The 16,959-nt window shown below is 44.5% G+C and overlaps 1 protein-coding gene across 2 annotated transcripts in view; it reads left to right on the forward strand.

The window, feature by feature from the left end:
- The first annotated feature begins 7,863 nt into the window (after positions 1–7,863).
- Positions 7,864–16,959, forward strand: part of Tfrc (transferrin receptor) — a 33,468-nt gene continuing 24,372 nt past the window's right edge. The window contains exons 1-4 of one of the 2 annotated variants that reach the window (NM_001251822.1): positions 7,864–7,927; positions 14,499–14,554; positions 15,251–15,452; positions 15,949–16,156. In NM_001251822.1, the coding sequence (NP_001238751.1) occupies positions 14,519–14,554; positions 15,251–15,452; positions 15,949–16,156 (446 nt within the window). In that variant the 5' untranslated portion in view covers positions 7,864–7,927; positions 14,499–14,518. Of the gene's footprint in view, positions 7,928–8,249; positions 8,384–14,498; positions 14,555–15,250; positions 15,453–15,948; positions 16,157–16,959 lie in introns of those variants that run through there. The other variant, XM_005006765.4, reaches the window with a different exon arrangement.

Consider the following 16,959-nt stretch of genomic DNA (forward strand, 5'->3'; position numbering starts at 1 on the left):
TTCATTTTTACTCATTTGTTTTTGCAGGACTGGACCTCAGACCTAGGGACTTACTAGAATCAGACAGGGTCTCACTAGGCTGCCCAGGTTGGCCTTGAGCTTTCTGTCCTCCTGCCTCAGCCTCCTGAGTGCTGGATCTTCCATCTTGACCACAGGCAGGGAGGGCTACCCTGAAGCTGAGCAGGCTCAGGGCTCACCAGGGTCTGCTCCTGGCCCCCCGATTCTCAGCCCTATGGAGCCCTCTGCTGCGACTGCCGACTCTGAGCTCTGGCCTTGAGCTCATTACAGAAGCTGAAGTTCTGACTGTCCCTGCCGGTCTGGCTGTGGAAGCAGGGCCCCTCCCAGCCTGCACTGCAGCACCATGCTTCCGCTCCCCTAGCTAGGAGAGGTGGACGCTTAGCTCATTGCAGAAGCCCATTCCAAATCTCACTATTGCTGAAGCCACTTCTGGGATGCATTCGGGGACACAGCAACCCCAGGCTCACTGTCCCCTGTGACCTCATCGTTTCATTTATTTTGTGCCCCCTGGCATCCAATTCCACTGTGAACCTGGACTCTCATTTTTGTAAGAGGTTATGGTTATGAGGTCCGGGCTGGACCCAGTAGGACACGAGCTCAAACATTGCCTTCTGGAGAAGCTTTTTAATACCTGAGAATGAGTGGAAAGGGTTTTGGGACAGGACTCCGACACCTGAACTTAGGCACTGCATTTAAAAGCTGTGCCGCTTCCAGTCAACTATTTTGTATTCTTTGCACTTGCACTTTTTTTTGGTACCAGGAATTGAACTCAGGACCTCACGATTGCCAGGCAGGCACTGTGCCACTGAGCTGTATCCCCAGCCCTCACTTCTTTTTGTTTGATTTTTTGAGATATGGTCTCCTTATGTAGTTCCACCTGGTCTTGAGCTCACTATCTAGCCCAGGCTGGCCTCAAACTCACAACAGTCTTGCCTCAGCCTCCTGAGTTTGTATGTCTACTTTTTCATCAGCAAGATGGGTAGGACGCCTGCCTTATACAACTACTGGAACCAAAGGAGCTGACACAAATATAAGCGCCCAGCCCAGCACCTGGACCAGCTATAGGCCCAGTTAACGACAAAGGGCTCTGACACCAGCCTTGGGTCTGACTCCACCCGCACCTGGGAGACATGGGGTGGGGGTGAAATAGGGAAGCCAGATGGGCCCGGATGCAGAACTGCTCCCAGCCCACACTGCCAAGGAGAAGAGAGAAGCTCTGGCAGGATTATTTTCCAAACCGAGGGAAAGTTTGTCTACTATGCATATTAAGCCAAAGAAACCAAAATATTTCTGACGATTTGGTGTTTTTCCTGCAGAGTGGATTTGCTGACTTCAGATTCAGAATTAATCCTCTGTCTGCAAATGTTTTAAAGAAAATACTTTCCCCATTTTCATCAACAGTGCCAATGTTCTTCTCAAAGGTCTCTTTTAAGCCTTTTCCTCTCTCTCTTTCTTCTCCTTTCTTTCTTTCTTTAGTGTTTTCAGACAGGGTCTGTATGCAGTGCAGGCTGGCCTTGAACTCACTGTGTAACCCAGGCTGGCCTCAAACTCATGAAGATCCTCCTCCCTCAGCCTTCCTGTTGGAGATACAGATCTGCATTACCACATCTGGCTTAAGTCTTCTTTAGAAAAAGTCCTCAATCTAGGCAGTCCTTGGTTGTGGGGCACATGCTCCATTGCAAGTATTAGGACACCAGATTTCAGCCATACAGGAAGGGAAACTCAGCCTTGAGCCAGAGCTGCAAGCCTAGATGTGAAAAGGAGGAAGAGGAAAATAAAGAGAGCCCAACGGACGCTTGAGGTTTTGGAAGCAAAGTTAATATAACTCTTAATTTGAATTCAGTGGTTTTCCTTACCCAAGACAGGGATGCTCTGAGAGCTAAGGAAACGGGCTACCTCGCTGGGACAACAGGAACAAACGCGGCAAATCTGTCGAGTGTGTACCCGAGCTTCAGGAGCATCGGAGTAAGACTAGATGTCTGATTTACAGATTTATCTGGGGTTTCCCCACAATGGGAACAGGAACCTAAATTTTGAAATGATGTTAAATATGGATCCCCAAAAATAAATTGATCCCCAGGTATTGGATTTTCTCAAATTATCCTCTTAATCCCTGGACTTCTCCTCTCCGCTTCCTTCCTTCCTTCCTTCCTTCCTTCCAAAACAGCCTGCATCTGGCTTGTGGCACGCTTCCTTCTTCCTCTGTGAGCTTTCTGTCAGTGCTGGAGAAACAGAAAATTATCTAGTCAGCAGCATAAAGACAGGAAACTGGAGATTTCCAAATAAGTGTTTAAGAAAAGGAGAAGGAGAAGGAGAAGGAGAAGGAGAAGGAGAAGGAGGAGAAGGAGGAGAAGGAGGAGAAGGAGGAGAAGGAGGAGGAGAGAAAGCAAGCTAGAAAGAAACAAAGAGAAAATAACTGGAGACAGGGCACATGGCTTTAGTAATCCTAGCACTTGAGAGGCTGAGGCAGGAAGATTGCTATGAGTTTGAGGCCAGCCTGGGCTACACTGAAAAAAAAAAAAAAAAAAAAAGGAAAATTATACCAACCCCAAATCTATGGGTTGACAATCCACTAGTCATTCCACATTTGAGATTTATGACCCTGGCTATAAAGGGACTGCGTTAGGGTTAGGGTTCCAAGGGAAAGGTGCTGGGCTCTGCCTGTCACCTAGGAGCTCACCCAGGCCTGAAGCTGGGTGCAAGCGGCTGTGAAGACTTCTGTGTGATAAGCAGCATTCTGCCACCCTGGTCAAAGTGTGTGTCACTACTTGGAAGCGTTAGTGCAGATTACATTTATCCGTGTTTCCCAAATCATAAAAGCTCTGTCAATGTTTACTGACGTGTAGGGTGGTAGAAAGTTGAAATTGTGGGCAAAGGAGCAGGGAGAAACCTTGAGAGTTGAAGTTTAACTCTGAGTAAATCATTTATTCTGTTCAATAAGAAGGTGTGGGTGTTATCAAAGAAGGCCACCACGGTCCCAGGGCCCACTGGGACATCAATGGAAAGGACTATGAAAGACTGGAAAAATCCAAAATGAGCGTGGCGGTGCACACCTGTAGCACCTAGCACTCCGGAGGCTGGGGCAGGAGGATCGCTGTGAGTTTGAGGCCCTCCGGGGCCATGTGACTAGAGCCTGTCTCAGAAAACAAAAAAATTGCATCCTTGATTTTCTTTACAATTAAATTTTTAAATTTTATTTTAAAGAGGATAAGTGCCAGTTATTATTAGCAGCTCAAGCACTTGCCTAGTAAGCAAGAGGCCTTGAGTTCAATCCCTGTACCTCCCCTCAAAAAAAGGATAAAACAGAACAGTAAAATGCACAAAACAAAACAGTGATAAAACCATTACTTATTATATATTGTTACCCTCTAAATAGCTGCCCAGACTACTGGCCGCAGTCTTGCAAAGTCAATCAAACACCACAAACGTCAGGCTGCTTCCCCTCTTTGAGTTATGATCATGTCAGTGCCGAGCTGCTTACACGTGGGGTTAGGGGCAGGGTGGTGGTGGCCGAGGCGGCTTCCCTGCTGGCTCTCCCTGCTTGGCAGAGCCTCTGCTGGTGCACAGGGCTTACCTTTATTTACACTTTTTTAAAAAATGCACTTTCGGGGGCTGGGGATTTAGCTCAGTGGCATAAGCACCTGCCTTGCAAGCAGGCGGTCATGAGTTCGATCCCCGGTACCGGAAAAAAGAAAAAAAAAAGTTCAAAAAAAAAAAAATGCACTTTCTCATTATGTGGCTAGGCTAACCTTAAACTCCTGAGTGCAAGACATTCTCCTGCTCTGCGGTAGCTGAAATTATAGTCATTACCACCAGACTTGGCTTCAAATTTAAGTGTAACCAGACATATGCCTGTAATCCCAGCACTCGGGAGACTGAGGCAAGAGGACTACTGTGAGTTTGAGCCCAGCATGGGCTTAAAGAGTTCAAGGTCAGCTCTGAACTGCACAGTGAAACCCTGTGTCAAAAAAAAAAAAAAAAAAAAAAAAAAAAAAAAAAAAAAACAAATGTTAAAAAAAGAAAATTTAAATGTGATCTCAGCACTTAGCAAATCGAGACAGGAGAATCAACTTGAACTCAAGGCCAGCCTGGACTACATAGCAAGATCCTGTCTCAAAACAGAGAAAAAAAAAAAACCAAAGAAACTACCTTATTTTAAGCACTATATAAAAATAAAACTTGTATGTATCATGGGGCACTGTGTGATGTTTTGATACATGCATAGCTTGTGTAATGCATAAATCAGCCTAAACATTCCCATCTTCTCAAATATTTATCATGTTCTTATGGTGCAAATATTCAAGAGGTTGAAAGGCTTTTCTTCTATCTTTTAAAAATATATAGAGGGGCTGGGGATTTAGCTCAGCGGCATAAGCGCCTGCCTTGCAAGCAGGCAGTTGTGAGTTCGATCCCTGGTACCAATAAAAACGAAAAAGACAAAAAAAAAAAAATATATATATATATATAGCAGATCACTGTTCTCCGTTCATCATACTGTGCCATAACACACCAGAACTTTGTGTTTTGTTGTATTTTCTTGAGGCAAGGTTTTACTATATAGTCCAAGCTGTCCTCCAACCCTTGGAGATGCTCCTGCCTCAGCTTCCTGAGTGCTGCGGTCACAGCTGTGCACATCATGCCTGAGAGTCAGATTTTACCATGCACACTCCAGACTCATCCCCATACCAGAGGCTTCAGTGAGTAGAGCTGTTTCTGCAGAGATATCTTCCCTCTCCAGGAACCCTGATCCCAGGCTGACCTCGGGACATCTCCACGGCGCCATCCTGCCTGGCCCCAACCCCCACTCCTTCCGTGGGTCTTCCCCGACCGGTGCTGACCGACCCGCAGCTCTCAGGAGCTTCCTCAGCCTTGGCTCTCTGAAACCCACAGGAAGGAAAGCCGGGAGGTGTGGCTCCCCATTTTATCCAGCACCTCTACTGTTCCCGTAACTCGTGGTGTCACATTTCTTCAGCACTCTGTACATGCTTTGCCAACCTTGGTGAATTTTGGGAAAAGTCTAGTATAAGGGATTTCATTTTTGGGTGTTTTTCGGAAAACTGCAGAAATCTTAGTTCCAGTGTAAGGCAAATCTTTTATAACAGTTTGTGGAAGGTTGACCATTGAAAAATATTCGTATCAAACTGAGCATGGCAGTGCATGCCTGTAACCCCAGCACTCAAGTGGCTGAGGCAGGAGTATCTCCTTTAGTTCAAGGCCTATGAGACCACATGGGGAAGACTCTGTCTTAAAAAGAATAAAAAAGACTCAAACCATATTTCACTGCAGGGATTCAAGTTACTAGGTTCTCAGGAGTGGCAGACAATATTATACAAAAAAAGTGACTCAGATAAAAATCAAATATCTGGGGGCTGGGGATTTAGCTCAGCAGCATAAGCACCTGCCTTGCAAGCAGGCAGTCATGAGTTCAATCCCCAGTACCGATAAAAACGAAAAAGAAAAAGACCAAAAAAAACCCACCAAAACAAACAAACAAACAAACAAACAAAAAAACCAAAAATCAAATATCTGAATGACTGTGAAGCAGAAGGTAAAGAAAAACAATCTCTCGGGACATTAGGTTCCACAACAAATTTATGTTCATTGACTGAAAATCACAGAGGAGGGAGATTCTTGCTGTGCTCGCACGGACAATATGGCCTGTTACCACTAATAACATCACAAAAGGAACAGTAATTGATAGTCTCGTGAGCACCTTTATTGTTCACTTTAGTGGCTATAAAATTTTTATTTGGAATTTCCTATAAATGGTCCTGACCTCTGTTCATTTTCTTACCATTTCCCCCATGAGGGCGTAAGGCTTTCACAGGAAAATACTGGTCTGTCTCGTTGGTTTCATTTTCGAAGGGACCCAGGCCTTTGTTGGAATCCAAGGTGACCCCTCTGTATCACAAGGCTCTGTGTCTGTCCTCTAGAAGCTGCAGCCCGCCCTGGCTGCTAAGCTTGTAAAGCATGTGTTCGTCAGAGAGGTTTTACATCAGATGCGGGTGCAGAGGGAAGGGCAGGGGGCAGATTCCAAGCACCAACTGGATTTTCCTGTGCAACCAGGAGAAAACTGGAGCCTGGGGCCTTGGAAATAGGCTTGCATTTTAAAGCACTGTTCCCTCCCAGCAGAGCGCTTTATTAGCAATCCTTTTCTGGTCTCATTTCTCTCAATCTGTAGCTCTAAATTCACCTCTGTCAGTGGTCTGTAAATTACTAATGGGGAGGAGGGTCTGAAACTTCCAAGGAGTTTCATTTATTTGCTTTTTTTTTTTTTTTTTGAGACAGGGTCTCTCTATGTAGTTCAGGCTGGCCTTGAGCTCACTTTGTATTGCAGGCTCATCTGGAGCTCACAATGATCCTCCTGCCTCAGCTCCCTGAGTGCTGGGATTACAGGCATATGCCATGATACCCAGCTCCAAGGAGTTTTAGAAGTATTGTTTTTCTCTTATTATTTTGTTGTGGAATTCTATTTTTTCATAAAAAAGTAATAAGAATAAAATATTTATTAGAAAGAAAACCTTGGAAGTAGGGTCTTCTCACAGCCTTATTTTTTCTGTTTTTGTCTTGCTATGTAGTCCAGGCTTCTTCCTTTCTTTCTTTTTCTTTCTCTTTTTCTTTGTTTTTTGGAGACAGGGTCTGGCTATATAGCCCAGACTAGCTTTGAACTATGTAGCCCAGGCTTCAAACTCAGCGATCCTCCTGCCTTAGTCTCCTGAGTGCTGGGTTAAAGGCATGTGGCACCTATTTATTTAATTTGGAGACAGGGCTGAATTTGAAATTTTTTTTTTTTTTTTTGTCTTTTTCCTTTTTATCGGTACCGGGGATCGAACTCACGACTGCCTGCTTTCAAGGCAGGCGCTTATGCTGCTGAGCTAAACCCCCAGCCCCTGAATTTGAATTTTTGATCCTCCATCCACTGCCTCCCTCAGGTCTTGGATTACAGGCATGTTATTTGCTATGCATTGCCACAATCCTGTACTAACAATAGTAACCAAAACTTGAAAGTTAATCTATAATCCTATCACCCAACAGACCATTTGTTTCTACTTTCTCTTCTATTCTCACGCATTAACCATTACCCAAAGCACTTTAAGTGTTGCTTGCATACACCTTTTTTTGTTTTGGTTTGGGTGTTGGTTTTCCGGGACAGGGTTCGGCTAGGTAATTCAGGTGTGCCTTGCCTGCATACATTCTAAATATAGATTTGCATTTTGCTTCTCATTAATTAATTATTATTTTTGGAGACATAGTCTCGCTGAGTAGGTTTGCCTTGAACTCACTATGTAGCCCAGGCTGGCCTGGAACCCACAACAATCCTACCTCAGTCTCCCAAGTGCTAGGATGACAGACACAAGCCACCAAGCCCGTCTGGTTTTTAATTCTTTTTCATTCTTGCTTAAGTATTTCTGAGGTTGCAAAACATATATTCACAATACGACTTTCGTGGCTATTTAATGTTTCACCCGGGCCAGGCATTTTAGAAGGAATTATTCACCACAATTATCCAACGTTTTGGGAGCCCCAGCTAACACGTTTGACCTTGCACGGCACGCCTCGGAGGTCGGTCAAGGTGAAGCCCCAAGCTCGGGGCTACCGAGGCTGAGTCCAGTTGCACTGCGGGGGAGGGGCCGAGGCTGCTCAGCCAATCGCGTGGTTTACCAGTGCACCTGCCGTTTTGGCGCCTTTTCCACGAGGCCCCGCCCCGCCCCCTACCGGGTGCGCGCGCAACTCGCTCCAGGCGTTTTCCTTAGCCCACCTCCTTAGATGGTACGTGAGGCCGGAAATGACATCAAACCCCGGGTGGTCAGGGGGCGGAGCCTGGCTATAAGCACGTTGGGGGTGGACATCCTGGCCTCAGAGGGCATAGGGAGCGCGGAGTTCGCTGGGCAACGCTGGAGCAGCCTGTGTGAGTGATGCGCTTCTGAGAAGACCCTGCCGCACTTCGTGTTCTCTCTCCCCAGCCTGCCGGGCGGGTCCGAGCGGTTCCCGAGCCGGTCCGCCGTGGTGCTGTCCAGCTGTTGAGGGCCCAGCGGGGCAGGCGGGCGACAGCCGGGCCTGGGGGCTAGCGGCGGCGGGGTGGGACGGCTGTGGGACACGGGAGTCCCCGCCTTTGCTGATTTCCGCGCCCGCTCCGGTGCCGAGCGGCGAGTGATTGCCGCCTTACGGCCAGGGGCAAGGTGAAGTGTCCCTGCTGTCGCCCTGCGCCCCTGCATTCCGCCTCGGCTCCCTCGCGACCTTCTTCCTCCCTCGCAGCCCGGGTCCCGGAGCGCGGGGCGGCCACGCTGCTGAAGCGCCGGTCGCCTGGCCACGAGCACGTGCTGCCCAGGAAGTCGCCCCGGGCTGCGGTGTCCGGGGATCTCAGGTGACCTTGGCCTCAGAACCATTCGCCTCCGCGCCGCATAGGGATTCATGTCTCACTGCTGATGGGAACAAAACTGCCACCGGTTCGGTGACCGGCAGCGTGTCGCGGGCAGTTAGATGGCAACTAAGAGCGCACGTTGGAACGTCGGTGCCATCTGATCTTTTCTTGTGGGCCCTGTCCCTTGGCCTTGTGGATGGATTGCTGAATGGATGGATTCTCATTTTTTCCAGTGCAGAATCAGCGCGAGCGCCGCAGGTGTTCGCCTTAAGAATTATTTCTAGCAGTCATCCCCACAAGATGGGCGACTTGGGAAACAAGGTTGTAAAGGCCGATTGGGAACCAGCAGGACGATCAGAGGGTTGTAGAAGCCCTTGGGTTCACGGTTTCTGTTGGACAGCGCCCTAAAGTGGTAGTGGAGAGACTAGATAAGAAAATATTTGGTGACAATTCTCAGTTCACACTTTGGCCCTGATCACTGTTTGTGGTGACGTTGGGATACATCACTTACCAAAGGACAGGAAGGTGTCTGCACCCCTTTTTCTTTCTCTCTCTCTCTCTTCTTGTAGGAGGATTAAAGTAGGAAATAGTTGTCCTGTTACAGAAGTATTTGGCTACCTGATACCTTTATTCTAGGCTTACATATTAGTTAGAAATACTGGATGCTGGGGCCAGAGAGACAGCTCAATTTCTTAAGTGCCTGTCTGGCAAGTACTAGGTTGTGAGTTCCATTCCCGGTACCAAAAAAAAAGATGCTAATTCAGTAGTGTTTGTGTGGAAAATTTGACCTCATTGACAAAGACATTTAAGCAAATTTCTAGAAGTTACTTTCTGTAAAAATTAAGTTCAGGCTTCCTAAATACTTGTGGGCTTGCTGGAGTTTTTGTAACTTTGTTTTTCCTGTTTTACCAAAACATCAAATGTTTTTCAAAGGCTTATCAGTGAGATCACAATGTAGTGAATGTTAAATTTTTCTTGAGACAGGATCTCACTGTATAGTTCAGACTGATCTAGAATTTGAGGCAATCTTCTTGCCTCAGCTTCCCTTGTGCTGGGATTACAGATGTGCACCACCATGCCTGGCTAGGTTTTTTTCCCCCCAAAAAGCTTGCTTCAGTAAAAGACATTGGTCCATCCCTGTAATGTCAGCAGGATCACTACAGTTTGGGGCTAGCTTAGGGGACCCTGTTTCAAAGAAACCGTTAAAAGCTAGGTGTAGTGAGTGGCATATGCTTGCAGTTCCAGCACTGGCAGACTGAGGAGGATGGCAGTTAGTTGGAGGCCAGCCTTGACTAAGGAACCGGACCCTGTCTCAAAAACCAGAAAAACCCTAAAACAATATTGACATTTTCCCTGATCAGCCTCAAAATATTCCCACTCACTTCTGACACACTTATTCCGTCATTCTTGCTGCTTTGAGTTCTGGAAGTCCTCTCATGAGTGTCTTACCTTACACTGTTATGATTGCTTTAATGACCTGAACAAATTTAAAAAGTTAACTTTTTTGACTTTGAGGAAGAGCCAGAAGTCACAGGGTGGCAGTTCCTGTGAATAAGGTGCATGAAGACATGCTGTGGTGTTTTTATGAGCTGTATTTTGATTGGCACTTGGCAGCAACATTCACTTTATTTTTATCAAACCTTGTAAAATATACTCTAGGAAAGGCAGAAGTGCCTCAGAAAATGGTAAAAGACAGAGGAGGCCTTCAAAGGGAGGGGAGTATTTTGAGAAAGATTAACATTAAGGTACCCTTTAACATAGTTAAATTCTTTTGGTAATTTTTAAAATTTAAGCACTTACCATATTTTTTGGCATATGTCATGTGTGCAAACCATACCATATTTTTAAATTAACCCTGTATGTGTAGCATAGCATCTATTTTTCTTTTATCTTTTTAAGACAGGGTCTCACTATGCAGTTCAGGCTGGCCTTGGGCTAGCTTTGAAGCTCAGTCTGGTCTCAAAACAATCCACCTGCCTCAGTCTCCCAACAGGAATGTACCATCATGCCTGGTAGCATCCATTTTTCTTTGATGGGCTCTCGTCATGTCAAGTAATGGTTGGCTGTGAACCTAGCCTGTGTTGATTGTTGGGTAGAGGTCAGTTTGGCTAACCGCATTGAGGCGAGGTGGTTATTTGCTTGTCATAATGTGTGTGGTTATAGTAGAGCAATAGTGAAAGCTAATTAAAAATGACCCTCTGTGGCCTTGTGGAACTCTTCTGGTTTGGTGCCTACTCTCCATATGGGCACAACACAAGTAGATGGCAGTGGCTGAGTGGTTCTGACCTGCAGGTTGGGCAGTCTCTTCAGAAAACTGAAAGGAAATAAGGATTCTGCTTGTTTTCTTTGATTTCCTCCACTGTCCTTGGATTTAGCCCCTTAAAGCTAAGAAAGCGCCTAGTGCTGTTTTGTCAAATCCAAATCCATCAGTTCTAAGTGAGCTTGTTAAGGAGGGAAGGTCTTTAGAACAGACCCTCAAACAGCTAGAGGAACTTATGTGAGTTCCAAGTGCTTGAAAGAGTGGCCTGTTGGCTAAATTTAAGTGGGCCTGTCCGTGCGAACAGGTTCTTACCCTTTGTTCATAAGGAGTGGCCACTTTGGGGGTGCAACTGTGTCTGACCTTGGTGCCACCCTCCAGCTCTGTGGTGTTTACAGATCCCTGGTTTTGGGGGCATCTTTAAAATTTATTATTTTTTTTTATAGTCAAGTGAAGCAGTGGGAATGGAGAAGGAACAAAGAAATCTGTCACTGGTTGTGATCAATTAGTTGTAAACACCACTGCACTCGGACCAGCCAAGGGGGCATTTTAAAGTAGTGTAAGATGTCAAGATAATTATTGTCTTAAAAAATTAAGCAGAATTTAATGCTGTGTTTCAAGGAAGCAGAAATTAGTTGATTGAATTTGTTCTGCAGCACTGGAGACTGAAGTCAGGAACTCCTAGGATAAGAGGGCTCACCAGTGAGCTACACCTGCTGCAAGATGATTGCATTTAAAGAAGTTTGGTGCTGTCTAGTGTCTTTGTCTGCTTACCTTCCACCTCACAGTCAGTTAAAGACTTTTCAGGTCCTACTTCAGGTTCAGAACACACAAGACTGTGTTTTGCTTATCTTAATTTCTCATTAATGTGAGAACTGACTAGAGTTTTAGTACATCATTGGTACATCAAGCATACGCATAACTAGTATGAGAAAATCAAAGTGATACTTGGTTTACCTCTCTGCTAGACTATCAGCATTGATAGTGTCATCTTAAAATAAGCCAAATGAGAACAGTGTGGCATTTGTTTATTTATGTATGGATTTTTTTGAGACAGGATCTCACTGTATAGTGCAGGCTAACCTTGAACTCACTTAATGTAACCCAAGCTGGTTCCACCTCACCATGATCCTCCTGCCTCAGCCTCTCAAGTGCTGGGATAACAGGTGTGTGCCACTATGCCCTGCCAGTGTGACTTTTTTTTTTTTTTTTAAATAAAAAATGTGACTTTTTTTGGTCTTTTTCCTTTTTATCAGTACCAGGGATCGAACTCACGAACTCACTTCAGTTTTAAAATGAACTTGTTAGGGGTATAACTCAGTTATATAAGGACTTGCTTTGCATGGATGAGGTCTTGGGTTCTATTTCCAGTACTGCAATATAAATAAACTTAATTTAAAACTAGAAAACCTGCTGTCTGATACAGGCAAGTATTAAATTTGTAAACTGTTCTTCCCTCCCCCTGCTGAAAAGGCTATTTAAAATAGGCTCAGGGTGGGACCTTTTCATACTGGTTCTACTGATTGGGTGTGAACAGTGTAGTGGTATGGTGGTGATAAACTTTTTGTGCCAGAAGGGAGAAGAGATTGTGTTTCTGAGAATATGATCTATTGCGTATGTCTTTTTTTTTTTTTTTTTTTGGTCTTTTTCGTTTTTATTGGTACCAGGGATCGAACTCACAACTGCCTGCTTATAAGGCAGGTGCTTATGCCGCTGAGCTAAATCCCCAGCCCGAATATGTCTTTGTGTGGGTTTTTTCCTTTTTTTAAGACATGGTTTCATTGTGTAGCCCAGCGAGGTTCAAATTCGTGACAAGCCTCCTATGTGCTGGCCTTATAGGCCTGTGCCATTATGCCTTGTGTTTTGTTTTGTTTTGAGACAGAGTCTTGCTATGAAGTTGAGGTTGGCTTTGAACTCATTATTTTAGTCCAGGCTGGTCTCAGATTCTTGGCAGTACTCATGTCTCAGCCTCCTGAGTGCTGGCCTTAGCTTGTTGTGTAGCCCAGGCTGTACTTGAACTCCACGCAATGGATCCTCCTGCCTCCCAAAGGCTGGGGTCACCACACCCAGTTCACTGCATCTGGGTTAAGGCTTAGATTTAAGTTTTTTTGCAATTGATACAATGTTCTTTGTTTTACAGTCAGTGCTTTGTGCTGAGTGTCCAAATGTACAAGTGTACCTATGTATAGGAAAAACCTTAAAGTAGATCATATACAATAAATGTCCATTTTATAAATCCCAGCATAACATTTAAGCAGTTAGATGCACTTGAGCCAAATTAATCAGAAAATTCAGGTTTCAGTTAAGGCTTGAAGTAAACATGGTTGTAGAAGTTGATTGTAGAAGTCTGTAATGAAAAAGAATATAATGAAAAAGGCTAAGATTAATTTATTAAATTTCCAGAGATAATCTAGTTTCCATAACCCAGTAATCCACTGCACTTAATTTTTAGGATATCAGTTTTAGTCTTGTATAAATTATTAAGCCTTTCAGATAATTGATCTCTTGTTCTGCATAATAGCATATCCCTTGGGATTTCTGGTTCTTTTTGTGTCAGATCAAATGTTTGTAGCAGCCAGTTACTCAGTAGGATTAAGGCTTCTGTCTTGTCTACTAGGGACCCTTTGTGGTCTCTGTAGCATGACTAGTCTTTTTTTTTTTTTTTGGTCTTTTTTGTTTTTATCGGTACCAGGGATCGAACTCACAACTGCCTGCTTATAAGGCAGGCGCTTATGCTGCTGAGCTAAATCCCCAGCCCTAGCATGACTAGTCTTGATTCATTCTGCTTTGGTTTTGGTTTTGGTTTTTTCCCCAGATAGTAGTCTGTTACCTTTTTGTATTTGTCCTTTTTCTTTGACTATTAAATTTGGTTACTTAGCAGAGATGACATGCTAACTACCCCCATTTTAATTTTTGAAAAATTTCAAGTCTGAAGGAAAAATAGAAATGATAGTAATTAAGTTTGCCAGGCTCCCCCCTCCCCTTTTCTGGTGTGCCTGAGTAAAAAATGACTGAGCTGGGGGTGATGGTACATGCTTGTAATGAGGAGGCCAAGGCAGAAGGATACCAAATCTAAGGCCAGCCTGGGCAGTTTAGCAGTATATCAAGTAACTTAGTCCAAACTGGGCATGGTAGAGGATTCCTATAATCCCAACAGGCTGAGGCAGGATGATTGCTGTGAGGAAGTCAGCCTGGGCTACATGGTGAGTTCAAGGATAGTCTGAGCTACGTAGTGAGACCCTGTTTCAAAAAACAATAAAATAAAATAAAGATGAAAAGGACTGGAGATGTAGCTCAATAGTAAAGCACACTTGGATTCAGTTCCTAGTGCTGCCAAAGAAAGAAAGAGCCATGACTCTTAATAGCTTTGGGGTTTGAGGTAGAACTACTGCCTTTTTTTTTTTTTAATTAAAGGCAGGGTTTCACTATATGGTTCAGGCTGGCCTTGAGCTCACTGTGTAGCCCAGGCTGGCCTTGAACTTGGGATGACCCTCCCGCCTCAGCCTCTTGAATACTGGGATTATAAGTGTGCACCACTGAGCCCGGCTTGCTTCCCCCCCCCCCCCCTTTGGACACTGGATTTCACTATGCAGTTCTGACTAGTCTTGAACTCACTGTGTAGGCAGGCTGGCTTTGAATTTGCAGTAATCTTTCTGCCTCAGCCTCCCAAATGCTAGAATTACAAGCATGCACTACTACACCCAGCTTAACATTTTAGGTAAAGATCATTTTCTAGAAAAATGGTAATTATTTGAAATAAAATTTGGCATAATAATTAATGTATCCTGGTAATGAAAAGTCTTCATTAATTTTGATGCAGTGGCATCTATATCTTATATTAATTTTCTGTTCCATAATCAGGTTCTGTGTGGTAGCTCAGAATGATGAATCAAGCCAGAGCCACGTTCTCGAACTTGGTAAGATGTTTTCAGTTATACATCTATGTCTGCAAGAATGTGAGATACATAAGCATGGCCTTAGCCACCAAGTGTGACATACTGCCCCATACTCTGAATTCTTGTATACTTGAACTGGTTATCTTGAGGCCTAAGAGAGCCCACAAAGGAAGAGTGTCTTCAGTCAGGGTTAAGAAGGTTCACATAGTTTGGGTGTGTTGTGGGTAGCCAACCAAGATGAGCTAAGAAAGTGCAACTCAAAATGTACAATAAGAGCCGGGTGCTGTGGCCTGTGTCTGGGATCCTAGATACGTAGAAGGCTGAAGCAGGAGGATCGTCGGAGCTCAGCAGTTTGGGGCCAACACAGGCAACTTAATAAGACCCTGTCTTCTTTAAAAAACAGTGGTATTGTTGGTGATGTGTGCAAATGTATGTGTGTTTGTGTATGTGAATTAGAAAATATACAAAAACAAATCTGGAACAAAGGGATACTTAGGCTGAAGTCCAGTGTGTGGTGCAGCTTTCATCCACCATGGACAGAAGCGGGTGCGGGAACAGTGCTGCTTGGAAAGGGGATCTTCGATTCTTTTAGGAATGTAATTAAGTCATAGCAGTGGGCCACTAGCAAGCGTACTATGTGACCAGACTTGCCATATATGCTCCTAATTCCCATCATCTCCTTTTATGGTCCTTTCTTTAAAAAAAAAAAAATCCCAGTTTGGAGGAGAACCATTGTCATATACCCGGTTTAGTTTGGCTCGACACGTAGATGGGGATAATAGTCATGTGGAGATGAAACTGGCTGCCGATGAGGAAGAAAATGCTGACAATAACATGAGGGCCCATGTCAAAACACCGAGAAGGTGCACCGGAAGCATCTGCTATGGAGCTATCGCTGTGACCATCTTTTTCTTGATTGGTAAGGGTTTCTTACACCTACCTCTGGGAAGGCCATTTTTCCAACCTAGCTATTTATTCTGGACTTTTTAAGTGCCATTGTGCAAGGAGGAAGAGTACGATAGTGAATGAGATTCTGTGCTTGCCACTGAATATGTTTTGGGAGAGGAGAAAGATATGAATCACTGCCGGATAGGTAACGTGCAGATGTTGTACTACAAAGAAATCAGCTACTTGAGGCACGGAAACAACCTGAGGTTTCAAGAACGGCTTCTGGTAAAACAAAACAAAACAGACCTGTACACCTGTGTTTTAAATAGATAACTATAAAATAGTTATTGTACAATAACTATGTGGTTTAAAATCTGTAAAACTGTGGGGTAGTTATTTCCTTTCACATTACCTAAAATTTATTTAAAAACTAGTATTTTCAAGGGTTGGGTGAAAACTAATAATTCTTATGGAGTTACATTACAAATGAATTGTGCGAGTTTAGCTTTACAACTTTTTTGTTTTAGGGTTTATGATTGGGTACCTGGGCTACTGTAGACGTGTAGAACCAAAGGGTGAGTGTGAGAGACCCGTGGACACAGAGATGAAAGGGTCAGAAGATCAGGAGCTGGAAGAAGAGGTGGTCCTTGAAACACCTGTGCGCCTGTACTGGGATGACCTCAAAACAATGCTGTCAGAGAAACTCAACCCTGCGAAGTTTGGCAGCACGGTCAAGTAAGCTCGAGCGGCTTCGTCAGCCCTGCTGCAGTGTCTGAGCAAACGCTGCTGACTAGGTGCCCTGAGACCACACCACTGCGGCGGACATGGGGCAGTTCAACAGAGAGAGCTTCCCAGGGTTAGGTGGGCAGGGGTAAGAGGGCAGGAGGATAGAAACTACTGGTAGGAGAATTTGAATTTTTCTCAGCATGTGCATACATGCAGATCCTTGCTCTGACGTGTGTTTTTGGTATCTTATTTCTTAGTCTTGGGCTTTATTGTACTCTGATGTTCCATTGTGCTCTCTTGCACTGTCATGTTGAGCTCTGCTGCTGTCTGCAGTCACTAGGCTCTTTCTTCATTTTGGATCTTGATGTGAGTACATGACCTCATAGCTCTGATATTCCTTGATTTCTGCTGGTTTTCACCTATCTCCTGCCTATCCTTAAGGTTTTTGTCTTTAGAGTTTTATTTTTTGGTTTTTGAGACAGCCTCACTCCACAGTGTAGGCTACTCGCTTGTATAGCGTGGCTGCCCTGGCAGCCTGTGGCATCCTCTTGGCCTCCTAAATGCTGGGGTTATAGATATGTACCACCATGCCAACCTTTGTCTTTAGTTTTTACCTTAGATATCTGTAAAGAACGAATTAATCTTTGCCTTTTGATAGCTTCCTACAGTTTTAATAGTTTTAAGTTATAAATCTGGCGTTTTTCCTTTTGTGGGATTATTTTTTACACCCGCACCCTTTTTGGGCGGGGGAGGGGGGGCTTTTGCTTTGTAGTTCAGGCTCATACTAAACTCCCAAGCTGACCTCGAACTCA

The sequence above is a fragment of the Cavia porcellus genome, unplaced genomic scaffold, assembly GCF_034190915.1.
Source record: "Cavia porcellus strain 051 isolate PalLab524CR breed Dunkin Hartley unplaced genomic scaffold, mCavPor4.1 scaffold_14, whole genome shotgun sequence".
Classification (NCBI taxonomy): domain Eukaryota; kingdom Metazoa; phylum Chordata; class Mammalia; order Rodentia; family Caviidae; genus Cavia; species Cavia porcellus.